Source organism: Aotus nancymaae, unplaced genomic scaffold (assembly GCF_030222135.1).
Source record: "Aotus nancymaae isolate 86718 unplaced genomic scaffold, 86718_ANA_hifiasm-v0.15.2.pri h1tg000011l, whole genome shotgun sequence".
NCBI lineage: Eukaryota > Metazoa > Chordata > Mammalia > Primates > Aotidae > Aotus > Aotus nancymaae.
In genome coordinates this window covers 56,099,500-56,125,839 of record NW_026988422.1, presented here as the reverse complement: position 1 = coordinate 56,125,839, position 26,340 = coordinate 56,099,500, and the positions used below count along the sequence as shown (strand labels likewise).

The 26,340-nt window shown below is 44.0% G+C and overlaps 1 protein-coding gene across 16 annotated transcripts in view; it reads right to left on the bottom strand.

Annotated features, from left to right (window-relative positions):
- RGS6 (regulator of G protein signaling 6) overlaps positions 1 to 26,340 on the bottom strand; it is a 646,702-nt gene that overhangs the window by 112,763 nt on the left and 507,599 nt on the right. For all 16 annotated transcript variants that reach the window (XM_064375005.1, XM_012438057.2, XM_012438051.3 and 13 more), the window contains exons 4-12: positions 21,985 to 22,035; positions 18,203 to 18,309; positions 16,902 to 16,953; positions 12,130 to 12,194; positions 8,197 to 8,273; positions 5,363 to 5,444; positions 3,900 to 3,974; positions 2,093 to 2,191; positions 606 to 667 (exon numbers count right to left, since the gene is read on the bottom strand). In XM_064375005.1, coding sequence (XP_064231075.1) covers positions 606 to 667; positions 2,093 to 2,191; positions 3,900 to 3,974; positions 5,363 to 5,444; positions 8,197 to 8,273; positions 12,130 to 12,194; positions 16,902 to 16,953; positions 18,203 to 18,309; positions 21,985 to 22,035 — 670 coding nt within the window. The remainder of the gene's footprint in view (positions 1 to 605; positions 668 to 2,092; positions 2,192 to 3,899; positions 3,975 to 5,362; positions 5,445 to 8,196; positions 8,274 to 12,129; positions 12,195 to 16,901; positions 16,954 to 18,202; positions 18,310 to 21,984; positions 22,036 to 26,340) is intronic.

Genomic DNA, 26,340 nt, shown 5'->3' with positions numbered 1-26,340 from the left:
TTAGTTGATAAAATTGAGTCTCCCACAAGTTAACGGAATGGAACCAGCTACTGATGCAGACTGAAGCACACACGTCATGGTGGAGGACAGGCTGGAGGGGCCAAATATTTTCTTTCCAGTTGATTCGATGCAGTTCAGTGGTTGATGGTGTGTGGAGGCGGATCTCTTCCTGATGATCCAGTCCCCTCCTGTCTATCCGGCCAGCGCCTCAAAGGACACACATAATTTCTTTTCCCCTATAAAGTGAATCTGGGCATTTTATAGCTGAAAAGGGAGCAATTTCCATTTGAATTAATCAAGAGGCTGAAGGCAAAGGTGCATTATGTAGCTTTTAAGGACATTCTTCCTTGATTGACAAGGTCCCGTGGCCACTCCCTGTATGTAAAGCCTGAGCAACGGAATATTTCTTGACATCACTCAAGGGAGCTATGTTATCTTAGTTATACTCACGTGGAGCCTGTGGGGTTTTTTTTTTTTGTACTTCAGTCTAAGGAGTAACTACAGTCTGACTCTTGGCATTGAACACATTTGTTAACCACAACCCTGTAACATTTCTTCCTTGTTAAATTAGAAGAAAGGAGTAATATTATTAAGAGAAAACATACCTTTCAGCCACTTTGGACATTTTCAAACAATGTCTGTCGATCTGTGCATTCAAAAATGTTATCTGGGAAAACAGAGAACATAGACGTTAAGACCGAACTAAAATTATTTTTTCCCTTCGCTCCCCAAACCCAAATCCTGCATTTCCACCAAGATCCAAACACCTCCTCTGGCCAGACATTTCTGACTCCTTCAGCTCTGCCTTCCAGAAACTCACCTGTGGCTCTGGACATCCCTATCACACAAGATTCACATTCTACCATTTAGCCTGCTTCTCATCTTCTCCTGTATTGTGGTGTGACTTAATTCTTGCTTTCCAAAATTTAAAGGCAACATAGTCTACAAAGCTTAGCAACAGCATGGACAGGTGAAATGTGCACTATGGATACCTGTTTTGACAATCCCCAGTGACCCTTCCTCTGCCACCTTTCACACGCATGTCACATCTGTGTTCTTGGCATGCTTGACTGGGATCATCAAATAGCTTTTTTCTTTCTTTGTGGTTTTTTTCTTTTTTTTTTTTTGAGATTGAGTCTTGTTCTGTTGCCCAGGCTGGAGTGCAGTGGTGTGATCTCAGCTCACTGCAACTTCCGCCTCCCAGGTTCAAACAATTCTCCTGTCTCAGCCTTCTGAGTGGCTGGAACTACAGGCACATGCCACCACACCTGGCTGATTTTTTTGTATTTTTAGTAGAGATGGCGTTTCACCATATTGGTCAGCCTGGTCTCAAGCTCCTGACCTCAGGTGAGCCACACCTGCCTCGACTTCCCAAAGTGCTGGATTACAGGTGTGAGTCACTGCGCCCAGCCAGACACCTTTTTTTCATACGTCCGTTACCTCTTACACACCAGATAATAAACTTGTCAAGGGCAAGTACCTAAAAGTTTACTCCTTTGGGTTTTGCTCTCTAGGACCCAGCAAGGCATAATATAAATAGTAGGCCCTAACGTTGCTTAATTATTAGTAAATATCAGAAGGAAGTAATATAATTAACCATTGTCTGTTAACATGGGCTCCTCATCATGAAAAAAAAATAACATTCAACCAAGTAATACTGAAATGGCATTGGGAGTAGGGCTTTATTTATTCTTAAAATTTCCTTTCAAATCACAGCAATAAAGTCAACCATCTTGAGCTGGTTTAGTCTGGAAGTGCATTCCAGTTTTAAGGACTGTGTGACATGAGCCCCTCCTTCCTCCAGCTCCCGCAGCGGACTGTGGGAAACCCCGCTAGCGCAGTTACCCCCAGGCCCGGGAGGACTCATTTACGCCCTTTTCTAATAACTGCTGGAGGAACTGGGTAGAGAATTCTTTCTCTCCAGCTTCCATGGCTCATTCTCACACAGCACTCAAAGGTTCAAGTCACCCACAGCTGGGTTCCACTGTGGTTTTCAGGAACTCAAAGCTTGCTCAATCTTCAGAAGTGAACATTTGAAAAGGTTTTTAAACTAGCCACGTCTCCTGGGAGTACAAGCAGACAATTCATTCACCTGTTTCCGGATATCCTCTTTTGTAGTTTTCCTGATTGGTTGGCTGAGTACGTGCACGGGGCTCTGTGACTGGGACTCTTCGGTCACGCCATACACGGACTAGGAGAAGAAGCAAGAATGTAGGATCATCTACCCGCAGAGTCAGAGGGTGGCTTAGGGGTCAGCTAGTTCAAAGACTCATCCGATTTCTTGAATCCAGTCATGACAATAAGCGATTGGTCTCTGCTTTTATTTCTTCAATGATGAGAACGCTGTCTCTTAAGGCATCTCATCTCATCTTTAGGGTACCACTGTAACCCAAATCCTGCCTTTTATTGTGCTGAGAATAGCCTCCTTGTATCTCAGTGTTTCTCCAAATACGGTCCATAGACCATCTGCAAAGAATCGCCTGGGTGTGCTTGGAAAAGACACATTGCTGAGTATCCCCTTGCCCCCTGGACTTACTGCATCGGAATCTTTGTGGGTGGGTTTGGGAATCTGCACTTTTATCAAATGCCCCAAATGATTCTGAGGTGAAAGGAGGTTGAAGAGCCACCGTGGAAGCGTTATGCACGAAAGATCCCCTTGACATTTCTACTGGTCAGCAGATGACCAGCTGGTACAAAACTGGGATAGCCGGGTTTCAGGTTTTCCCTTTCAAGTTATACAGTTTTCTGGCCTCAGTTTCTCCACAGGTCTGTAGCTATAGCTATGTTTAAAGCCGTTCCTGGTATTATGGACAGACTAAACACAATCTTTGCACTGGGAAAGAAACAAAACGCTGAGGGGCATGCAATGGGTAGCCCAGATCTTGAAAATCAAGAAGGGCTCGCATAAAGTGGAGGTGACTCCATGAAATTCTGCAATATTAGCATTAGGGGGGTCTTGAAGATGAAATGAGGACATTTTAGGACTAATATTTTAAAGTATAATACAGTGGGTATTGTTATCTCAGTGAAGAACAAAATACGTAAGGAGATTGAAGAAGTTTATATGTATATGTACGCCATGTCTGTGTGTGTGTGTGTGTGTGTGTCTTTTTTAAAATACATACACAAGGGAGAGCTAATTGGTCATCAGAAGAAATAGGAATGTGTGGGGACACATCGCCACTCTTTGGAAATTAATATTATGGAGTCTGGTCATGCTCTCCTGCAATACTGTCCCTGGTGCTGTGGAGAGGGTGGGACATAGGGATCGTGGGGAGTGTGAGCATGGCACCCTCAGGTATGCTGTGGCCACCACTCCTTTCAGTAAAGTGAAACACAAGTGACCACTGGGTCATTACCAATTGGGCAAGATGGTGGTTTGAGTTTGGATGATCCAGCTCTACCAAAAAAATAAAACATAAAAAAGACTTCCATTAGTTTCTAAGTATAAAACTCGCTTTCACCTGTGAGCTTCACCACTTCTTGTTCCTTCTGTTTCCTCCCCTCCTGCCACCTCCCCAGAGACAACTGCAACTGACCCTCTTTCAGGAAGCCCTTGGGAAGCCCCTATCCCTGCCGCCTCCAGCTCTGGCTCAGCTGCCCCTCCTGGGCTCCTCAACTGTCCCATGACTCGCCTAACACAGCGTTCATGGCCCTGTTGCCTGTTGGCTTGTTTTACTCCCTGCCAGGCTGTGGGCTCCGTGAGGACCTGGCACTGTATCCTAGCACAAACACAGCGCCAGGCATTCATCGGCTGCCCAATGAATATTGGAGAAATGGTTATGGTTTCAAAAGACGAAAGGTGGTAGAATGACAAGTAGCAAATTACTATTTGAATAGTACTAGAACTGGGAGGGCTATTCACATCAAGAATTTTTAACTCAGCTAAGCCAGCGAACCTTTTTAACCTTTTGTGGATTCTTCAAACGTCGACATTTTCGGATATCCATTTCTGTTGTGTTCACACAGCCTGGCTGAGAAAAAAAAAAACACATCATATAAATTACTAAGCGAAAATTACACTTCCAATTTAGTCCATGTAACACCATCAGGACCAAGCTTTATCTTTTGCCATTACGGATAATGAATGATGTTTTTTTCCATTTTGCCATAATATGTGTTCCTCTTGGAGTTCTCATACGACATAGAAGAGCTTACCTCATAATCTAAGGATGATATGTAAAGGGTATAGTGCACAGTTTCTAAGTGAAAATTATTCAAGTGGCAAGACTACATCAGCAACAGCCTTTCAAAAAAATTTTACATACTTAACCATTTGAAAAAGACTCCACAGTATCAGGATGAGTAGCTATTTATTTTTTGCTTTCAATCAAATTTTAAGAAGACAAATTTAGTTTATTCCCTTTTAGTTCCATTTCATGAGGAAAATGAAATATTTGCTTTAATAAAGTGAAATTAGAAATACAGTCAAACCTTGTTATCTACAAATTTTGCATTTGTGAATTTGCCTACTTGCTGAATTTCATTTGTAACCCCCTAATCCATAGTTGTCCCTTGAGTAGCCTGAAATCCTAGCACTTTGGGAACAGAAATTGAACAAGGTGACGTCCTGCCTTTTTGTTTCAGGCCTGTCTATTTAGGGCTTATTTAGTGCCAACTTTTCTGCATTTTTGTGCTTTATGTTGGTGATTTTGCTGTTTAAAATGGCCCCAAGGACAGTGCTGAAGTGCTGTCTGCTGTTCCCAAGCAAGAGGGCTCTGATGTGCCTTCGGAGGAAATAAATGTGTTAGCTAAGCTTCGTGCAGGCATGAGCAGTAGTGCTGTTGGCTATGAGTTTAATGTTAATGAATCAATGATATATATGACGTAAGATATCTTTACACAGAAACACATTTAAAAGGTTATGTATTGATCGACTGATAAAAATGTTGTGGCCACAGGCCCACAGGGACCTAGCTTGGTAGTTCCCACAGGAGTGATGTGCGCTAATTCAGTGTGTGCGAAGACTTTATAGAACGTAACTGCCATGGATAACAAGAATTAAGTGTATTTGGCAGAGAATAGTTTAAGATTTAGAGTTGAATGGCAGTGGAAATGGAAATTGTCGATTTGGGGAATGTAAACCTTTGGGGCCCAAAGGTCTTTTGGTGGAATTCTCATCGCTCCTCCATTTGCAATTCCATATTTTCATGGATGAATAATTTTTAAAAAGTGGAACTTACAGATATTCCAGGAAATTTACTGAGAAAATTTACTGAATGGCAAAACCAATTCCACAAAGCTCAGTCATTTTCTTAAGAATGAGACACCTGGTGGCTAAAGACAGTCTTTTCCTTATTGAGATGAAAATGAAAAAATTAAGGACAAAAAAAGTCTAGAGAACTGAGTAGAGCTTTCTCACCACAGGCCTGTGGACATCCCAAAAGGCTCGTTCTTGACTATCCAAAATTTTCCTTTCTGTCTTGTCCTTTTTCCGGTCAATCCTGAAAGAGTAAAGAGAGGAAGGAAATAAGAGGCTTTCTATTCTGTTTTTCCCTCTGACACTTGTCCCAGCGTTTGCTCCTGTTTTAGGAGCTAAGTGAACACAAGGCTATTGGTACCTGCACAGTGCCTGCTCTCCGCAGACTGTGAAACAGGGGCGTATACTTCCCTCCCAAAAACCTCAGAAATTCCACACATGATAAGAGAACTTGTTTTAGGCTAGATTACAGATTGTCATATGTGTAATGAACATGGTGGCCTAAAGGGAAGAACAAGAATGCAGCTGTTCATCTGCAGTATTGAGATTTGGATTATTAAGAACTGATTTATCCACTGACATGCCCCTCTCATCAAAAAGGCTACTGCATATACAAATTATAAGAAGGAATAGAACCACCATCTTGCCAGTGTTCCGTGTTCAAATTTGAAAGTTTGCTTCAGATTTAGAATCAGTAGAAAGAAACGTCTTTAAAACGCGGCAATTATGTGTTTTACAAGCACTTACACCATCTGGCTTTCTTGAGGCAGTATAATGGCCCTAGAGTGAGACAAGATCCAGGAGGCAAATATCACTGGCCTTAGCTGGGGGAGGCGCAAATTGCAAGAAGGAAATTGCAGGTGACAAAGACAGATTCTTATTGTTCTGATCTGCAGCAAAGATAAGAGGTTTTTTCTTTTTCTCTTTCAAAAAAGCATGTATTACTTCATTTTATTTCTTCAAGTAAAAAGCAACTCAGATTAATTGCCGTGTAACTCCTGGTTCTTGGCTCTCTTGGGAACACTTTAGTTTTCTGGACTGAAATAAACCCATAATCACCCTGCAATTTTTGTAATAATTACTGTGTACTTAGATGGCCCACAATTATAATATAATCACAGAGTTAATAAAAAAAGTTAATCGAGAAATATCATGTATTTATGAAGTAACAATTTCCCCTCTGTTTATAACTTGTGATGCTGCTTGATCCTGGAAGAACAAATTAGTGTTCCTCTTTGCTTTCCAGTGGCTTCTGAGTACACAGGCACAATTCTGCCTCAGCCCAGTAGAATCCCAGTCTCCATCCCACCTACTCTCCCACCTTCACCTCTTCAGGGCCACCCAGTGCCTGGTACCCGCCTACCCTGGGGGCTGCTGGGTGGTCAGGAGGTGGCTGGCATCATGGGCAGGAGAAGGGCAGAGACTGTGGGGGGAGAGTCACAGCAATGGCAGTGTGCAGGCCAGTGGACCAGATGGCCTCAGGTCATTTCCAGCTGTGACCACAGCTGTGATGGGTCTACACTCACACAGCCTGAGACCCAGCTCCGGGCCATGAGCTGCAACACCCCCCAGGAATGTGAGAGGGTTTGTCTGAAGACCCAGGGGCTGCTCACATGCAAGTGGTACCCAGAGGAAACGTAGTCCCATTCTCCCAGCTCAGCATCCCTTTCCTGTTCCTGTCCCACTTCTTCCCTTAACCATCCTGGCTAACCTAGACACCATCCCTGGGAAGGACACGGGAGATCCAGGTCCAATCATCTGTTTCCCAGAATTAAATGGATCTGGTTGACAACCATAGGTTTGTGGGGTGGGGAACATATAGTACCCATTCCTCATGCTTCCTTAGAGAGGAAGAAATGTCCACTACACATTCAGGAGAAAAAAATATGGGAAAAACCCTTCCAACTTTTTTCTTCCTTTCATCTCTTACCCTTTGGGGAGGAAAAATGACTTAACTAATTGGTAGACTTGAAAGAAGAAACTGAGAAAGTTCAGGCTTTCCCTTTCTGGGCCCCCATCTGGGTCAGCCTGAGCTCAGGATAGCTGCTCTCTGTGTGCAGGAAACTTACAGGGGTCAGCTCTGCCCTGGTGGGGTGGAGGTGGTGATGTGGGGAGAGGAGGCCTATAGATACACACCTCTGTCCAGGAAGAGCAAGTTTAATTTGCACCTGTGGCCACAGATCCAATGTCATGCCCTGTAATCTCGCTTTTTTTTTTTTTTTCAGAGTTTCACTCTTATTGCCCAGGCTGGGGTGCAATGGCATGATCTTGGCTCAATGCAACCTCTGCCTCCTGGGTTCAAGCAAGCCTCCAGCCTCAGCCTCCCAAGTAGCTGGGATTACAGGCTTGCCTACCATGCCTGGCTAATTTTGTATTTTTAGTAGAGATGAGGTTTCTCCATGTTGGTCAGGCTGGTCTCGAACTCCTGACCTCAGGTGATCTGCCCACCTTGGCCTCCCAAAGTGCTAGGATTACAGGCATGAGACACTGTGGTCGGCCCTAATTTTGCTTTTAATTAATATAACAATCTGATATTTTGGACTTCAACTGTCTGACTTCTGTGCCTTATTTTTTTTACTGGTTCTAAAGTCCTCCCCTATCAGGGAGAAGAAGACAGGGCTACTTGTCCTTCCTAAAACTCAACCTATTTTCCTATGAAGACAAAATCTCCAGTCCAACGGGTAAAACAGGATTTCAGCCTTTGAGCACAGAAAGTACCTGGAAATTTCTTGGGGAAATACACCTTCTTATAACCAGCGTTCTACCTTTGGGAGGATCTCCCTGCCTGCGGAAACACACACTTCTGAAACCGCTTTAGAATAATATTGGTTATGAAAATGAAACTTATCCATCCTGACCTTAATTTCTACTCAGTTGGTCTCGTGCCAGATTAGAAATACTAGCGCCATCTGGAAACTTCACTTTCCCCCCTTCACACCATTTCCAAATTCCAGAGTCTTTTCCTCTCTGAAAAGGTCTCTGTTAAGTCCACCTACTTTACTTGTGCTTCTGCTTGCATAAAGATGAATTCCCACTTCCTTGCAAAGGCCCTCTGGAGTCTCGCTAAGTTTTCCTAATGAGAAATGAAAATCAACAAGAAGGCATTAATCATTGTAAATTAGCACATGGACACCTTTGCTTATTATAAGTCAGCCATCCATTCTGGTTACTTCCAACAAAATAGCAAGACCTGCTTTGAATCCCCTGGACATGCATCCAATCTGACTTTGCACCAGACCCTGCTGTACAGAGCTGAACTATTAATACTCATTTACACGCCCATTAAGTCTGAAGTCTCTATGGTTCACCGGATTCCTTTCTTCATATGTGTCTTACAAGAATGCCACTCAAATAGCACTTGTTTCAAAGGTTGCTGAAAATAGGGAAAATTGTTTGTGGCTATTGGGGAATTAATGACGAGTCTTTGCCACCTGTTGGTATCTCCAGGAGCAAAACCAAGGCTGGATTTCTCAGGACTCGTCTTCCAGCGGGGAGCTGGAAAGGTCACAGGAAAGGAGAACCGAGGGGACCTGGCTTTCATACTTTTTCTAATGTCAGGATTCAAAAGTGGCCCAGGCTGGGTGCAGTGCCTCACACCAGTAATCCCAGTACTTTGGGAGGGCAAGGCAGGTGGATCTGCCTTGGTCAGGGGTTTGAGACCAGCTTGAGGTCTCAAACCTGAGGTCGGGGTTTGAGACCAGCCTGGCCAACAGGATGAAACCCCACCTCTACCAAAATTATAAAAATTAGCCGGGTGTGGTGGCAGATGCCTGTAATCCCAGCTACTCGGGAGGCTGAGGCAGGAGAATCACTTGAACCCGGGAGGTGGGGAGGCTGCAGTGAGCCAAGATCGTGCCACTGCACTCCAGCCTGAACAACAAGAGTGAAACTCCAACTCAAAAAAAAAAAGTGGCCCAAAGGGAGTGTCTATGTTTGTGATGTGGATGAAAGAAAAAGCCAAAACAGAAAGAAAAGTCACTGAGGGTTGCCATTAGAGAAAAAGAAAAGTATTTTCTCTAAGTCTGTAGAGTTACCTCATGGAACACGAGGATAGATGGTGAGGAGGGGAGTTTGACAGGCGCCCTAATGAGCCCCCTAATTCTGATGAATGCAAGGCTGGAGTCCATATTACGCTACGTATTTTCATAGAGCTCATGCCAACACTAATTGATTACCCTCATTAATGGATTATTAATATAAAAGGAGCTTCAGTTGGAGAGTATCACACATGAGCTCACAGTTACTACCCAGGCTTAGTGCACAAGTACTTCTAAAAAACTGTCTTTTCGACTCTTCCACTGCTCATAGGAAGCAAAACTGGTAATGTCTAAATGCCAATCAACTGTGACACAGTCATAGTACAGAATTCTAGGCAGCCATTAAACACAGTAATGTAGATTATAGTTACTGGCATGGTAAGGGCCCCGAGACATCTCCAGTAGAATGACTGGGGAAAGAGAAGCAGCTGACACAATAATGTTTATGATATGATTCTAATATGTTTTGTAGAGAAGAAAATGTATGCATAGAAGAAACAGGTGGGGGAGAGTCACAGGTTATAGTCTCTCCTTTATTGTTTGAATTTTTGTTTTTGTAAAAATAATATGTAATAAGAAAATTTATAAAAATTATTGCATTTTGGAAGCAAAATGCTTTTTTGATTCAAATCATTTTTGTGCAGAACTTCAACCTGAGAGCACATCCCACTGCCACATTCTTTACAAATCCCAGGACAAAACATGAAGGGACAAGAGAAGAGACAAATCAATCAAATACAGCATGAGGTGATACTGCCTGACTTCTGTGTGGGACCTTTTTTAAAACATAGAAAATATGGGGAAGAGACACACAGGAGGGAAGGGTCCCAGGCTTCTGCAGTCTGGGCCTTTCCTCAAGGTTGTGTTAAGGAAGTAACACCATCATGTCAAAGCGACTGGCACTGGGTGTACAAAGAGTCCAACAGCAGTCTTTTGAAGGAGGGGTGATGTGACTGCTGGACGTTGGGGCAGACAGGGGCATGACTGGCCTCCCAGGATGTCCGGAGCACAGAACAACCAGGCCAAGGTTTGTCTGGAGAGATCATAATGTTCCAACATATGATCATCCGATAATGCAAACTCTAGCTAGGTCCTAAGGCTCTGGACAAACAGCTGCAGTGCTTCCTCCTCTTCTGCCCCCCAAGCCCCATTCACAGGTCCATGATGCCAGTGGGATCAAAGAGGTGAAGGGCCGTGCACAGATCCTGCTCTCCAATGGCATGCACATTCTTACTTGGGCTGTAGAGAGGGGAGCAATGGGCCAGGTGGCTTGGTAGGCTGAGGAACATGAACCTAGGAGAGGTAAGGCCTGGCAGAGTAGGATCTCACAGTTGTTTTGAAAGACCAAGGCAGTGAAAGCAGGAGGGTCTTTGGAGGTGGGTGGGTTTGAAGATGCTGTTAATGCAGGATTATCCAGGGAAGGATTCTCTGCTGCCCTTAATGTTGCCCCTCCTCCCACAGCTGCTGGCCCTTCAGTCATTCATGGCTCAGCAGCACATCCTCTGGAAGATATATAGGCAGAGGGAAGTGGAAGGTATATGAAAGTTCAGCCAATTTCTCCTGTTCTCTGTGACCATATAAAGTTCAGTTTGGGGGAAACATTTTGCAACAAAAAGTTAAAAAAATAAAATAAAATCTATGAGTTTTCAAGTGCTTTGGTTTCTGGGCTCTGTCAAATGGGAATGGACCCAAGCTTGGTGGTGGGGCCTCTAATTTTTGCAAGGAGCCCCATCTTATGAAGGAAGATGGAAGAGGAAGGTAAGAAAGCTGGGAAGCGATACCTCATGTGACATACATCTTATTTTCTGAAATTGAATTTTACCCTTAGATTCTACCTCTATTACCAAGCACAGGAGAGTGGGTATAAAAATGCAATTTAAAATTTCAATTTAAGATATTATTATACAGTAAAGTTGACTTTCTTCCTTTTGTACAATTCTGTAAATTTTAACACATGTATAGATTCATACAACCATCACCACAATCAGGATACAGAACAGTTCCATCACCTTCCAAAATTCCCTGACCCCATCTATAACCCTTAGCAATCAGTGATCTGCTTTTTATCACGATAGTTTATTCTTTTCAAGAATGTCCTATAAATGAAATGGCTGGCTTGAGATTGGTTTCTTTCATCCAACATAATGTCTTTGGCACTCATTCAAGTGGTCATGTGTATCAACAGTTCATTCCTTTTTACTGCAGAGTAGTATTCTATTGTATGGATGTACCACAGTTAGTTTAACCATTCATGTTAAAGTGCATTTGGGTTGTTTTCAGCTTTTGGTTACCACAGATAAAGTCTGTATGAACATTAGTTTATAGGTTTTTGTGTGAATGAAGTGGGACTGCCTGGTTATATGGTAAATGTATGTCTAACTTTACAAGAAACTGCCAAACATTTTTCTAGAGTGGCTGTACCATTTTACATTACCACTAGCAATGAAGGAAAGTTCCAGTTGTTCTCACCATCATCCTCACCATCACTTGGTATGATCAGTATTTTTTATTTTGGCCATTCCAATATGTATGTAATGGTTTCTCACCATGGATTTAATCTGCATTTCCTAAATGGCTAATAATGTTGAGCATCTTTTCATGGGAGTATTTATCATCCTGTGTCATCTTTAGTAAAATATCTGTTAAGTCATTTGCCCATTTTTGAGTTGCTTTTTTTATTGTTGAGTTTTAAGAGTTATTTATGTAAAAATACAATCTTGTTGTGATGGTAAGAGAAGCTGAGAACAAAGGAGGAGAACTAGAAGATATTTCCCTTCCGCTGTGTGAAAGGGATGAAAGGGAACAAAAGGAAACACAATACAAGCTTAGACAGAGCTGCAGATGTGATTTTGCTCTCTTCTCATACGTATCCTGGAAAATCATTATACTTACTGCCTCATAATCTGCCAGTTCCAGTCTTGCTTTATTCTGCATTGTCCTCTTACAAAGATAGATGGCTGAGGGAAGAAAAGAAATGACAACATGTACAAAACCAGCATCACAGTGGAATCATAAACCCATCCATCCATCTGTCCATCCATTCACCCATCTATCCATCCATCCATCCATCCATCCATCCATGTATCCATCTATCCATCCATCCATTCACCCATCTATCCATCCATCCATCCATCCATGCATCCATCCACCCACCCATGCATCCATCCATCCATCCACCCACCCACCCATGCATGCATGCATCCATCCATCCACCCACCCACCCATGCATCCATCCATCCACCCACCCACCCATGCATCCATATATCCATCCATCCATCCATGTATCCATCTATCCATCCATCCATTCACCCATCTATCCACCCATCCATCCATCCATGCATCCATCCACCCACCCACCCACCCATGCATCCATCCATCCATCCGTCCATCCACACACCCACCCATGCATCCATCTATCCATCCATCCACCCACCCACCCATCCAGCCAGCCATCCAGCCATCCATCCACCCACCCATACATACATCCGTCCATCCATCCATCCATCCACCCATGCATCCATCCATCCATCCGTCCATCCATCCATCCATCCATGTATCCATCTATCCATCCATCCATTCACCCATCTATCCATCCACCCACCCATGCATCCATCCATCCATCCACCCACCCACCCATGCATGCATCCATCCATCCATCCATCCATCCATCCACCCACCCACCCACCCATGCATCCATCTATCCATCTATCCATCCATCCATTCATGTATCCATCTATCCATCCATCCATTCACTCATCTATCCATCCATCCATCCATGCATCCATCCACCCACCCATGCATCCATCTATCCACCCACCCACCCACCCACCCATGCATCCATCCATCCATCCATCCATTCATCCATCCACCCACCCATGCATCCATCCATCCATCTATCCACCTGCCCTTGCTATATGCCCAGCATTGCCCTTGCTATGTACCCAGAATTGTCTTGAGAAAAATATGTTTTCTAAGTGGAAACAGAAGGCTACAAAAATGTCTTTACATTCTTGATGCACTTTAAAGATGCCAAAACAGGGTAGTTTATTTCAAAATGTGGTTGATTTAAGAAAGAAACTAAAACTATTCAGCTCATAATCAAAGAGAAGACTTTGGTCCTACCCCACAAGGCTGTCAAATGAGTGGTCATTTGTGTATCTCACCTTAACATGAGGTGATTAAGGTATATATATGTCATTTAAAAAATTATTTTCTACTTACTAACTTTTCCAATGAACCAAGCAGCTGTAGTACTCCACTGTGTCTGATAAAAGGTTGTCTGATCTATCACAAAGTACTTCCTTCAGTTTCTTGGATCCCTGGCAGAATTAGGGGCAATCTCAGGCAGGAAGCTTGACATGTCACCAGCCCCACCGGGCTAGGTCTTCATTACCTTTGAGCAGTGCAGGGCAGTGGAGGTGGCAGCTGCTTTGACAATGCTGCCCCAGACAGTATTTTGCACTGGCCAAATGTAAAATCAGAGAAGGCTAACCCGGATTTGACTATGGGTTTTATGCAGGCAGAGTCACTCAAGAAATCTTTGGACATCCAAGATATGTCCAAATGTGACAGCGGGGTTGTGAAGTCAGGTATCATGCACAGAATGCAGAGCTGGGGCCACTCCTGATGGCCATGAGTTACAGGGTCACACACTACAAGCTCACTTCCCTGGCCTAAAGTCACACAACGAATCTGTTCGCCACAATGAGGGAGGTGGGAGGTGGCTGTTCTTGGCATAGAACTCCCCGGGGCTTGTCTGTACCCCACAGTGCCTTCACCAGGGCTTGCTGTAACCCAACCAACTCTAGTGACCACTGGTGACAACAGCCAGCCCTACAAGAGGGCATCTGGAAGAACTGTCTTAAGCTCAGATATTGGTTTTTCCTGGATATTTAATTCCTTACTGAAAAACGTATATTTCCTTGCCCTCACACCTGTCACTGCACCCTTACCTATGTCTCATCTCTCATGTAGATAAACCCACTGCCATCTCAAGCTCACCATGTGTCACCACTACAAAAGTGTAACATATTTAAAAGTTGTATAAAGAGAACAGATTCATGTATCATATGTGCAATTACATTTCTTAAAAAATATTGAACGTATCAAATTTCAATGTGCTTAAGAAACTCACCCCTTTCTATACTTTCTGCCTTTACTTGCGACATCACCATTTACCTCAATCTCAGCTAGGGAACCTATAACTCACTTATTTCTCTATTTTACTCATACTCTCTGATGACTTTTTAGAACACAGCATTTTAGCATTGGAAGTAACCTCGGCAACCATCAAGTACAGACCCCTCATTTACAGATGGGGAAACTAAAGGCACAGAGAAGTCAAGTGATGGACCTCAGGGCTAGTGATGGAATTGGAATTAGCATTGAAGCCCAGTGCAGAGTTTCCTCTATGACATTCACTGATCCATTTGCTCATTCATTCACTCATTAAAAAACGTACTAAGTGTCTCCTATGGGCCAAGTACAGTTTTAGGTGCTGGAAAAATCACCATCGTAGCAGCTACTGCTTCCATTGAGCCCAGTGTCAGGGACTATCTGGCTAAATCACAGCCCTTACTTAATCCTCCACAGCCCACTTACTAAATCCCCATAATAACCCTATAAGGTGGGTTCTGTTATTACCCTCTTCTTATAGACGGATCAATTTTTTCCCAAGTTGGAAAAAAACCTGGGAAAGTTTGTTCATTGTTGGGTACCCACAATAGCTCCCCCAAAATGCTGAATCCATTCTAAACGTCTCTCCTTGACTGCCAAGGTCTATTTATAAACCTGCCCCTCCAAAGCTATTCAGCCTTCTCAATCATTTATCACATAAAACCTTTGAATACTCAAGCCAGATCCTCACCACACCTTTCTTCCCTGCATCATGCTGCCTCTCCCAGCCTGGAATGCCTGGGGGGAAAGACTGTGACTTACTTAAATCTCCGACATAGAATCTGACAGAGTAGGGACCAGTAAACGTTTGTTGATTGGATGAAAATCTACGGGGTACTTCATCAGTCCAAATCATACTATATTGAATTCCTAGCTTCAGTTTCACATCCTTCCTGGTGACAGGGCCACCTCAGTAGTAATGACATCAACCAGCATCCCAGTGGCAATAATACCAACCCCACCCCAGTAGCGATACCAACCACCACCCCATATTAACTCAGCGAACCTTACATGCATTTCATTTCTTCCTAACAAAACAACACTAGAAGACAAGTGCCATTATTCCTCTAATTTTAATGTGAGGGCTCTGAGGCACAGAGAGGTTAAGTAATTTGCCAAGATCACCCAGCTAGTGGAACTGGTTGATCCTGGGGCTCACTGTGCTGGATTCTGTCTTGGTAAATACATCCTGATTTTCTAACTAAACTGCTTTGGAAATCCTGGGGAGTGCCGGCTTTTCTTTGTTTTAGAGATAGGTCTTGCTCTGTCACCCAGGCTGGAGTGCAGTGGCACAATCAAAGCTCACTGCAGCCTTGAACTCCTAGGCTCAAGTGATCCTCCCATCTCAGCCTCCCGAGTCACTGGGACTACAGGCATGCACCACCATGCCTGGCCCCTGGTAAATACTTCTGCATCCTGAACCTTGACTACTTCCTCTGATTTGCCATAGAGGCACAGGAATTTAAAAAACTTTTTTTTTTAATGAGAGCCTCAAACAAACCGTTATTTCTATCCCTGTTCATGATGCCAATTAAAATTATAAAATGAAGAATACCTGCAGACACACGGAAATGATGCCTTTAGTACTCAGCGTCAGATGGCCTAAGCTTTAGTGAAGTAAATATTTTAATCTTACTTGGGCCCAGGTATCTGGTCTTACCATCCTCCCACCCTCTCCACTGCTTGGAAAAATACTGGTTTTCACTTTCACAAGGACACACGCTACTGCATGGAATCGAGCTATAATTATTCGAATTCCGAGTTGGGCTTTCATGAGCAGTCTTTTCAGCCCCAGAAGCACTTGTTTTATGAGCAGTCAAATACAGCTCTCGCTTGCAGCCAGAAGCCTTCCTGGATCCACTTATCACATCGGTTATGGCGCAGCAGTGTCAGAGGGCCCACAGTGGTGCCCGTGGATAGCCAAGCAGACAGCCCCAGGGCCTGCCCTTCTGCATGACTGATGACTGAACTCCCAACTTCACCTACTCTTTATATTCCTAGTCCAGGGTGACTTCTGTATACCCCTCCCTGGTCCCTCTCCCTTTTTCTCTAAATTGCAACTATTAAGAACACCAAAAGGTTCTTAGTAAATTTTGACAAGTCTGTGAGAACAGAAAGGGCCAGGAGGAGGTAGCCCCTTGATCCAGCCCTCCCTGAAGCCCTATTCCTGGAAAGAACAATTAAAAGTCACCATCCCATAGTGTTGCTGTGGGATCCTGGTTCTCCATGGGCCCTAGATGAACATTCTGACCACCCTTGATAAGATTTTTCTTCCCTCTCCTGCTTCCCCTCCAAGGACTACATCTTTCAGTGAGCTGGGCCTTCCTCTGTTACGTGGAAAGGGACGTTTGTTATACAGCAACAATATGAGAAAGGACTAAGCAGAGAGGACCCTCCTCCCCGTGTACTGCAGTTGCCCAGACACCAAGCATTTGTCTTCTGCACACCCAGAAGTGACACACAGTGTGGGCTGTGGCTTCAGTTCTCACCATAGTCAGTGTTTTCAGGTTCCCAGCAGTTTGAAGGCCAGAAGTACGGAGCCTGCAAAGAAGCATGGGTGTCAGGGCTCAGAGGCGTGCCACGCTGCTCTTCCCTCCCACACGCAGGGAGGAGCCTCCCTCAGGGCAGGCTCTCCCCCATGTCCTTGCTGATGCTACCCTGCAATGCTCTCCTTTTCGCTAATGCAGCTGAGGTGAGTCAACATTTTAATCTAAGCATTGAGAGGCAAAATCTAAGGCAAGCAAAACAAATGCAAAATTGAGAAGTTTTGTTCACAGGGGAATATATTCCTATCCTGAGACAATAGAAGTCTAACTACAAAAGCCAACCTGGCACAATGTACTGGGTACCTAAGCCCAAGTTCCCTTTCTCCCTTTATCCTAGTCTGAAGGACTCTTCTCCCAAACGCTTTGGTTAGACCTTGACTCAAGCCCCTATCCTCTGCCCTCATTCCCTCTAGGGAAGGATCTGGGAGAAGGAGTGTAAAATGGGTGGGGAGGATGATTAGGCAGCAAATAGAAACTTCACTCTGGGAAGGTGGCATGAGACAGTAGAAAGATCAAGTTCTGTGCTATCAGGCTCACTTAGGTTCATATGAAGGCTGCCTCCTGCATTTACTAAATGCCACTTTAATTCTTTGAGCACTTCAGCTTTCTCATCTGTAAAATGGGTGATATTTACCCACTAAAGTGTGCTCTTCAGAATAAACGAGGAAATCTATACAAAGTGTCTGCCATGGTCTGAATGTCTGTGTCCTCTTCAAATTCATATGTTGAAATCCTAATCCCCAAGGTGATGGTATTGGGAGGTGGGGCCTTTGAAGCCCTCACAGATGAGATTAGTGCCCTTATAAAAGAGGCCTGATATAAGCCCCAGGTCCTGTCTGCCATGTGGGGATACGACTAGAAGGTGTCATCTGTGAACCAGAGAGCAGGCTCTCACCAGACACTGAGTCTGTCGGCACCTTGATCTTGGACTTGCCAGCCTCCAGAACCATCAGAAGTACATTTTTGTTGTTTTTAAGATACCCAGTTTATGGTATTTTGTCGCAGCAGCACGAATGGACTAACACAGTGCCCAGGGAAAGGTAGGCTCTCAATGACTGCCTTTTACTATTCTTCAAGTGGGTCACCCAATCACCCAGACAAAAGTTCTCTTGGCTTTCCCAGAGCTGATGAGGAGTGAGGGTTACTCCCTCAAATATCCCTTCGGTTTTCTTTATAGTTTTAACCTGAGATAAAATGATGTTGAGAAGAAATGATTCTTGAGGAGAGGGAGCCAGAAGGCTTACCTGGAAACGATAAAAGGTGCCATCATCCTTCATGGTGAGAACATGGTCTGAGATTGGGAAGATGTAGCCCTGGGCAGCGATAAGGCTTCCCAAGTGTATTGCTTCAACTGTAAGAACAGAGCACAGGGAGAGAAGGAATTAGGAAGCAGATTATTCAGCTGAAAATTAAGCTGGGAGATCAGAAGTCAACTGTCATCACCCCCAGATGACTGTGTTGATGATATGATTGCCCTTGCTCAGCGTGGGGGTGAGGAGGGGCATGCCAATGGCTGGAAAGGGCCACTATATGTCTGGGACTTGTCTGAACCCCACCTCTGAGAGTCCGACCTTGCTTAACCCTTCCCCACTTCGACCTTCCGAAGAAAGTCTGGTTTCAGGGTCAAGGGCATAAGTTTTGGCATAGATGAACCTGTATTTAACTAAGTGAGATATTTCACATAAAGTGATTATGTGTCCATTACAGGTCAAATACTCCGTAAGTGCTGGCAGCTCTGATTCATATATTTAGTTTCATCATCCCCAGCAGTAAGAATGCAGCCTCACTGCCCACAGAGACAAAGGAGCCCCACTTTGTTCCCCAATATGACAGTCACATCAGGGATGAGAAGGGTGTTACCCTTCTCTTATGGACAAAGAGGAAAACCTCACTTCCTTGGAAAGTTAGAGGAAGGACACTGAAGTAGGCAGTGACAGAGGGAGGCTGACCTGGTAGAAATACTTATATTTTTGCCACAATCAACCTGCTCCTTTGTTCCTTTAGCACCAGCCATAAATAGATGCACATAGAAAGCTGATATATAGGCCTGGCACCATGGCTCACGCCTGTAATCCCAGTACTTTGGGAGGCCGAGGCGGACGGATTACTTGAGCTCAAGAGTTTGAGACCAGCCTGAGCAACATAGTAAAACCCTGTCTCGGTTTAAAAAAAAAAGTTAAGAATTTAGATTTATCCTGAGGAGAGCTAAGAAAAAATAACAAACCTCGATGCTTCTACCACACACAATAATCTTTCACAAATCTAAAAGTACTGTTACGGGTTAAAACTAATTTTTGGACATGGAAATTGCTGACATGTTCAGGGAGTCTCTAGCAATTATTAATTTCATAAGCTCTGAGTAATTTGTTTTGGCTTTACTTGCAAACTTTTCAAGAAGTTGAATATGATGCAATGTTTTGCTTATTAAGAACCCATTCTCCTTTGAAAGAAACATACGTGTAACTGGTGGAATTAGAATGAACGAAGTTTTATTTTACTTACTTAGTGATGACCAATTTGCTTTTTTTAAGAGGCAGGGCTCACTCTGTCACCCAGGCTGGAGTGCAGTGGTGCAATCATAGCCCATTGCAGCCTTGAAATCCTGGGGTCAAGTGATACTCCTGCCCCTGCCTCCCAAGTAGCTGGAACCACAGGCACATGCCACCACATCTGTCTCATTTTTTTATTTTTAAATTTTTTGTAGAGATAGGGTCTTGCCATCTTGCTCAGCCTGGTCTTGAATTTCTGGGCTCAAGCAATCCTCCCAGCTCAGCTTCCCAAAGTGATGTGATTACAGGCATGAACTACCACGTCTGGCCAGTTTGCTTTTTAAAGTCTATATGCTTCAAGAATCATGAGTCCAGCTAGAAGTTTCATCAGCAGCAGCTGCTCCTTCCCCAGGGAAGAAAGAATAAAATCCAGTAGGAAGGTGACTTTCATGCCACCAGTGTTGGAGCTAAGACTCTAACTTCATTCTCTGAGCAAAAACATTTTTGCTTCGATGTTGGCCAATGGGGCCAGGTGTGGTGGCTCACACCTGTCATCCCAGCACTGTGGGAGGCCGAAGCAGAAGAATTATTTGAGGTGAGGAGTTCAAGACCAGCCTGAACAACACAGTGAGATCCCTATCTCTACAAAAAATAAAACAAAAAATTAACTGGGTGTGGTGGTACACACCTGTAGTCCCAACTATTCAGGAGGCTGAGGTGGAAAATAGTTTGGGTCAAGGTGAAGGCTGCAGTGAGCATGACGGCACCACTGCATTCTAGCCTGGGTGACAGAGCAAGACCCTGTCTCAAAAACTAAAAAATAACAGAAAACTGGCTGATGGGAAAAAGAAAGGAGAGGGGCAGATGCTGGATCTGCCCGTTTCCCAAGGCCTCGGTTTGCTTCATCTCCCCACTTCTATTCCCAGCTGGCAAATTGTTCTTAGCTCCTCCTCAGCCACTTTGCAGAAGCCCAAACAGGCCCCAATACCACAAAGTCTTCCCAAGGGCATCAGAGTGTAATGGATCTTCACAGAAATAACTCTCATCATTCAGGACCCTTCACAGAAGCTTCTCATGCCAGGGCCAGAGGATTCCTGAAGCTCATTTTCACATACTGCTAGCCAATTTAGGTTTCTCATAACAGTAATAATAAAAATACATGTCAGAACTGCAATGATTATTTTGTGGGGGGAGGGTAAAGAAGCCAGTGCTCTTGGAAGAGAAAAGGCGGCCATGAGGAAACATGTTCCTTAGTTTAGGATTATAATCACAGGAAACACTGACTTTAAATAAACGCAACTAAACAGGTAGACACTGATCCAGTCCAGACTTTCCAAGTGGACACTCAGAAGCCCAGGCTGCATCAGAGATGACACATACAGGGGTTGCTTGGGGTTCTATCCCTTACAAAGGGCTGGCATGTATAGTTTTCTCCCTGTGAATCAAGAACTTGACTAGAATTCAGAATTTTCACGAGTTATGAGAGTAGCCACTAATCAAGTGGGTAAAAAGACTCAGGTCACTTCTATAAATGATCCGCTTTTCTGGCACTCAGAGTTCTAACAACTATATATAATTAAACTGTACAGAAATTGTATCGTTTTACAGTTAACAGGTTAGAAGTGTTTGGTTAAAATACAGGAATGCCAAGCTGACACACTGATTCCAGCAAGGAATCACGGCTGAAGGTCACAGAGTGAGAATGGGCACTTGAAAACCATCTTCAAAAAGCATTGTGGTACGGGCCATTTAATTTGGGGCAGATAAGTCTAATCACGCCAATGTCCATTAAGAACATCAGAGTGAATTAGTGGATCTTTATAAATGTGACCTTCAGGCATCAAGTATACTCAGGTAATCAAGGCAAAGGAGTATGTAATACATTCAGAAAAGTATTAACTCACAGCACATGGGAATAAGCCTTACTTGCCTTGAATTTTTATTTTTCTGGAACACCCTGCACCCCATTTCCTAATTACGCTGTGAAAATAAATTTCACTGCTTATTTTCTGGTGGGAGGACAGATTTGGAAATTGTTTTATTGGCCAGGGTTTTGCTGTTGTTTTCCTGGTAAGGCCTTCCTAATTGAAATGCGCAATTAAAGTTGAAAAAAAATCATTCCTTCACTTCTTGTAGAAGCAGAAAACAGAGGGAGTCTTAGCAAATAATTAAACATCTTAATTGTGGATCAGGCAATCTAATTTTAAGAGCTGGCTCTGGAAGACTGTTCAGTGGCAGTGCAACTTATCTTTAATTGCTGCAGCTAACAAGAATTCAACTCATTTCACACGTTATTGTATTGGGCTCTTTGGCATTCTAAATAGTTGCTCATTTCCTCAAAGCATGATTTAAATTTAAAGATAAATATTCAGTGGAGAAAATAAATTAATTTTATTTGTAAATAGTGTGATTCCACATCTTGGAATTCCCGTTTACAAGCCCAGTTCTCAGGAGGGTAGGAGGATCTAGTTTGGAACTTGGTTATGGGATGTTTACTGATACCAGGGTAGATGAGGGCAGGGTCAAAGGTCAAGTACCTGGGTCCTCAATGGAAAGGTTCTTCATAAGCCACTGCACAACGTCAGTACCTGCAACGATAAAGCAACTTCGGCTGAAGACCTCATGAGTGTTTAACGCTGTGGCAGAAGAAACATATTTACCTAAGAGAATCCTAATTCCAACTAGTACACACTGTAGAGCGGGATAATATGGATGCTTTTCTGTCCTAACCAACCCTTTCCATTTTTCAGGACACTTCCATAGTTACAATTCCATTCTTGTCCAAAAAACACTCACTTCCGATGATGCAGGAGGAGCTTACGTTCACATTTCTAGAAAGTGTCTGTAGAGGACTTCCCAGAGACAGGCTAGGTGAAACTTTATCGTGCCTGGCCCCTAGACCATTTCTTGAAGGAGGAGGCCTCTTCAGCTCCCTGCTGTCACTGACAAGGGCTCACCAACACAGGTGACCTCATAGGCTCTTGCAAAACTCTCATCTCTTCTGGTATAGGCCTATCCTGAAGGCATGTGTCCCTGAATGCATGTGTCCCTGTGTTTGTGGCAGAAACATCTATGTATTCACCAAAATCTCTTTCCTCACTGTGCCACAGCTAGATTACATTTCCAGACTCCCCTGCACTTAGGCATGGACTGAGTTCTGCCAATAGAATGTGGGTAGAAATGACCTATGCCACTTCCAGACCTGGAAAAAAAACTCCTACATGGCTCTGCATAGCTCCGCCCCTTTCAATCACATTCCCTGGCTGGATGTGGTGGACTCCAAAGATCTGGGGGAATGCAGAGCCACAATAGGGAGGGAGCTATGGTTCCACAGCCACTGACATTAAGCCCATGTGGGGCTCTGACTTGACTGAGGAATACATTTTGTTGTGTAAAGGCCCTGAAATTTGGGGCTTTGCTGTTTTGTTATCTAGTATTACCTTAACAAACGTAAATCTTGAAAGTCTGAAGGCACTTTTAAGTTGAACTTGTACAATTTGGAGGAAATTGACACATGGGCACATGTACACGTACACACACACACTCTCTCTCTCTCTCTCTCCCCCTCTGTGTCTAAGAATGTGAATGAATAGGAGTCTTTTTGATCTGAAGTTTAACTCACAGATGCCATTCGTGAGCATCTACTACTCCAACCCTAGCCAATATACGAGTCCCATCCACAACACCCTGGAAAAGAGGTGTTGTAACCTGTGTTTAGAATCCCTAGTACCTGGGAAGTCACAAATTCCCCCTACTCAGCCTGACCCAGTTAAATCAGCCTTGATTTTTCTGAACAGAAACTTACCCCTCTGACTTCCTCACTTTGGCCTCAGTTTTGCTCTTTGATGACAGAAAACCAAACCCCGTCCTAACCACTCTGTGTGACAACCCTTCAGCTATTTGGACAGCCCTACGGGGTACCAGCGACATCCTCCCTCCAAATGCAACAAGCCTGGGTCCCTCAGCTGCTACCTTGCAGGGCATGGCCTGGAGGTCCTCACCATATGTTCTCAATCCTCTGAATACGCTCCCTTTTGTCTGCCTCTCTTTGAAAATGTGACCCACAAACAATGTTCTGAGAGCAGCACTGTGTACATGGGAGTAGAGGAGTCCAGTTTTCTGGAAGGTTCTGAATTTCAGGTCAATGCACATTTGCTACCCAAAAATCTCACTTTAAACCAGTGCAGAATATTGAAGGTGTAGCATTGTCACTTCTGAACTGTTTGGTGGAAAACAGCCTGCAAGGGGAGATGTTTCTAGATATCAGAGTCCTACCCTGGGTCTGAGGCTCTGGTACGAGGGAGGAGATGGGCCAAGAACTCTCCTGGGCTGGATTCCTGGCTGAAGGTCTGGGGATCCAGCAGAGGGGCTTCATGAGGATTGCCTTTTCCCAGAAAGCAGATATCTTGGAGATATGACTGGTGGCGAGAAGTGGGTCTGGTGCAGGACAGAGAGCCTGGACATTTTGTTTACCTTTGGCTCCATGACAGGTGACGTAACCCTGAACAGTGGAACTGCCAGGGCCATCCTCATCCTCCTGTGTGCTCTCTTTCTGCTGACACAGCCTTGCAATTTTGCAATGTCCCCGCACCAGCCTCAAAGGCAGGATTTCTAGGCTTCTCCTCGCTCTTGCTGCTCACAGATGGCATCTGTGAGTTAAACTTCAGATGAAAAATATTCATTCACATTCTTAGAAAGACAAAGAGCGGGAGAGTGATTGTGTGTGTGTGTGTGTGTGTGTGTATGTGTGAATGTACATGTGCCCATGTGTCAATTTCCTCCAAATTATACAAGTTCAAAATTTGTCCCAGGAAATGAAGAACAAAGCAGAAATCAAAAAAGAACTGTAGTCCCAAGCTGGGGTAGGGGAGAGACTCTAATCTGTTTTTTCCTCAAAAGAAAAATAGTTCTGGCCGGGCACAGAGGCTGATGCCTGTAATCCCAGCACTTTGGGAGGCCGAGGTGGGCAGATCATGAGGTCAGGAGATCAAGACCATCCTGGCCAACGTGGTGAAACCCCATCTCTACTAAAATATAAAAAATTAGTCATGCATGGTGGTGGGCGCCTGTAGTCTCAGCTAATCGGGAGGCTGAAGCAGAGGAATCGCTTGAACCCGGGAGGCGGAGGTTGCAGGGAGCCAAGATGGTGCCACTGCACTCCAGTCTGGAGACAGAATGAGATTCCCTCTCAAAAAAAAAAAAAAAAAAAAAAGAAAGAAAGAAAAATAGTTCTTTTTTTTGTGGGTTGCCTAGAAACTGCGAGGACTCCTGCATTAGCTGAGCTCTCCCCCAGGCCGGCGGATTATCTTTCTGCTGAGCTTGCCGAACCATTATTTATCACCTGCCAAGACTGATTACTCACCCTGGGACAATGACAGCCCTTCCTTTCCCCTGTTAATTACTGTCATCATTAATATCCATGTCACTAATTAGTATTCATTCGCATTGAAACTCCTTCCTTGCTATCATATCCGCTCCCCCCACCACCCCAAGCCCCGGCTCAGCATCATTGTTTGGGTTTCTGCCCCCTTTTGGCTTCCTGCGCTCAGTCTTTGACCTAACTGTTCTCCCCAGTCCACCAGGCCCCGGTTTGCATTTACAGAGCTGAAGGATCACATTTAAGCACTTTTGTTTCTAAAGAAAGGAAAGTCACAAAAACCCATCTCCTTTTTTCCCTAGCCCCATGGAGACCACAGAGTGCAGTTTCTTTTCCCTGGTTCAGCCACTGTGACAGCTGCTATTTCAGCTGGGGGCTGATCCGAGCTCAGGCCCACGCAAGGGCTGAGCTGCTGCCCCTGGCTGCCTGGGACACTGCATTCCATCTGCAGTGCCATCCACTCCGCCACCATCCCTTCCATGCCACGGCACTGCCTGGGAGACTTCATTTCAGCACAAGCACCACCACCTAGAGACGGGGATGCGCTCACTCTCATGGGCATTGGGTATTGCAGGCTTCCATGGACCAACCCAGGAGCGGCCACGCCTCCAGCCTGTGGCAGGAAGTAAACCACTATGTGTTCAGCCCCAGGAACAAGAAAGGGAAATGTGTCTTAATATCGCATCCTTTAAAACATTTACAGTTATTACGCTGTAGCATCTGACAAGAGTAGTCCAAACATCCAAACCACCAGCAGGAGAAAGCATTTCCATTCTTTTTTCACTTTCCTTTCTTGCTTCTTTCCTTCCTTCCCACAAACCCATGATCATTCTTTCCTTCCTGATCTAAAGAGAATTTGTAGCGGATTCCTTTTCTGTTCTATCTAAAATTTATTGTTGCCTTGTTATCACGTTTGGTTTCTGGATCTTATCTTAGTCAAGCTGCTTTGCCAAGGACTTAAAGCCAATATAACAACATTACAAATGCTACGTTAAAACAACAAAACAAATCCAGGACGGCCACCCTTTAATCCCACAGATCCTAAAACACTGTCTGAAACCTTTCTTTTTGAGGCTGATTTATCAATAGATATTCCAGGGATATCCACGAAATACACCAGAAGGCACCCAAAACACCTCTCCGTTGCATGCGTGTTTTATTAGTGTATTTAAGGATATATTTATGATATGTAGTTATGTGTTATGTTTCTATATGTGTTACATGTATTTCAATGATGTCTTTTATATCTAAAATCATGTTTGTTAGATGACTGGGAACAAACCAAAAGGCCTCTAATAGGGGACTGAATAAATTATGGCTCATTCATGCAATAAATATTTATTAAACATCTACAGTGAGAAGCATCTTGAGAACAGGGTGTACTGTAAAATATTTATGTTCTATTAATTATATATGTCTTTATATAAATATGGAGATGAAAAATTCTGGATGTATATTCAAATTGTTAACTTTAGGTTATTTTGGGGAGAGAGGAGGCATCAAATAATGGAAAATT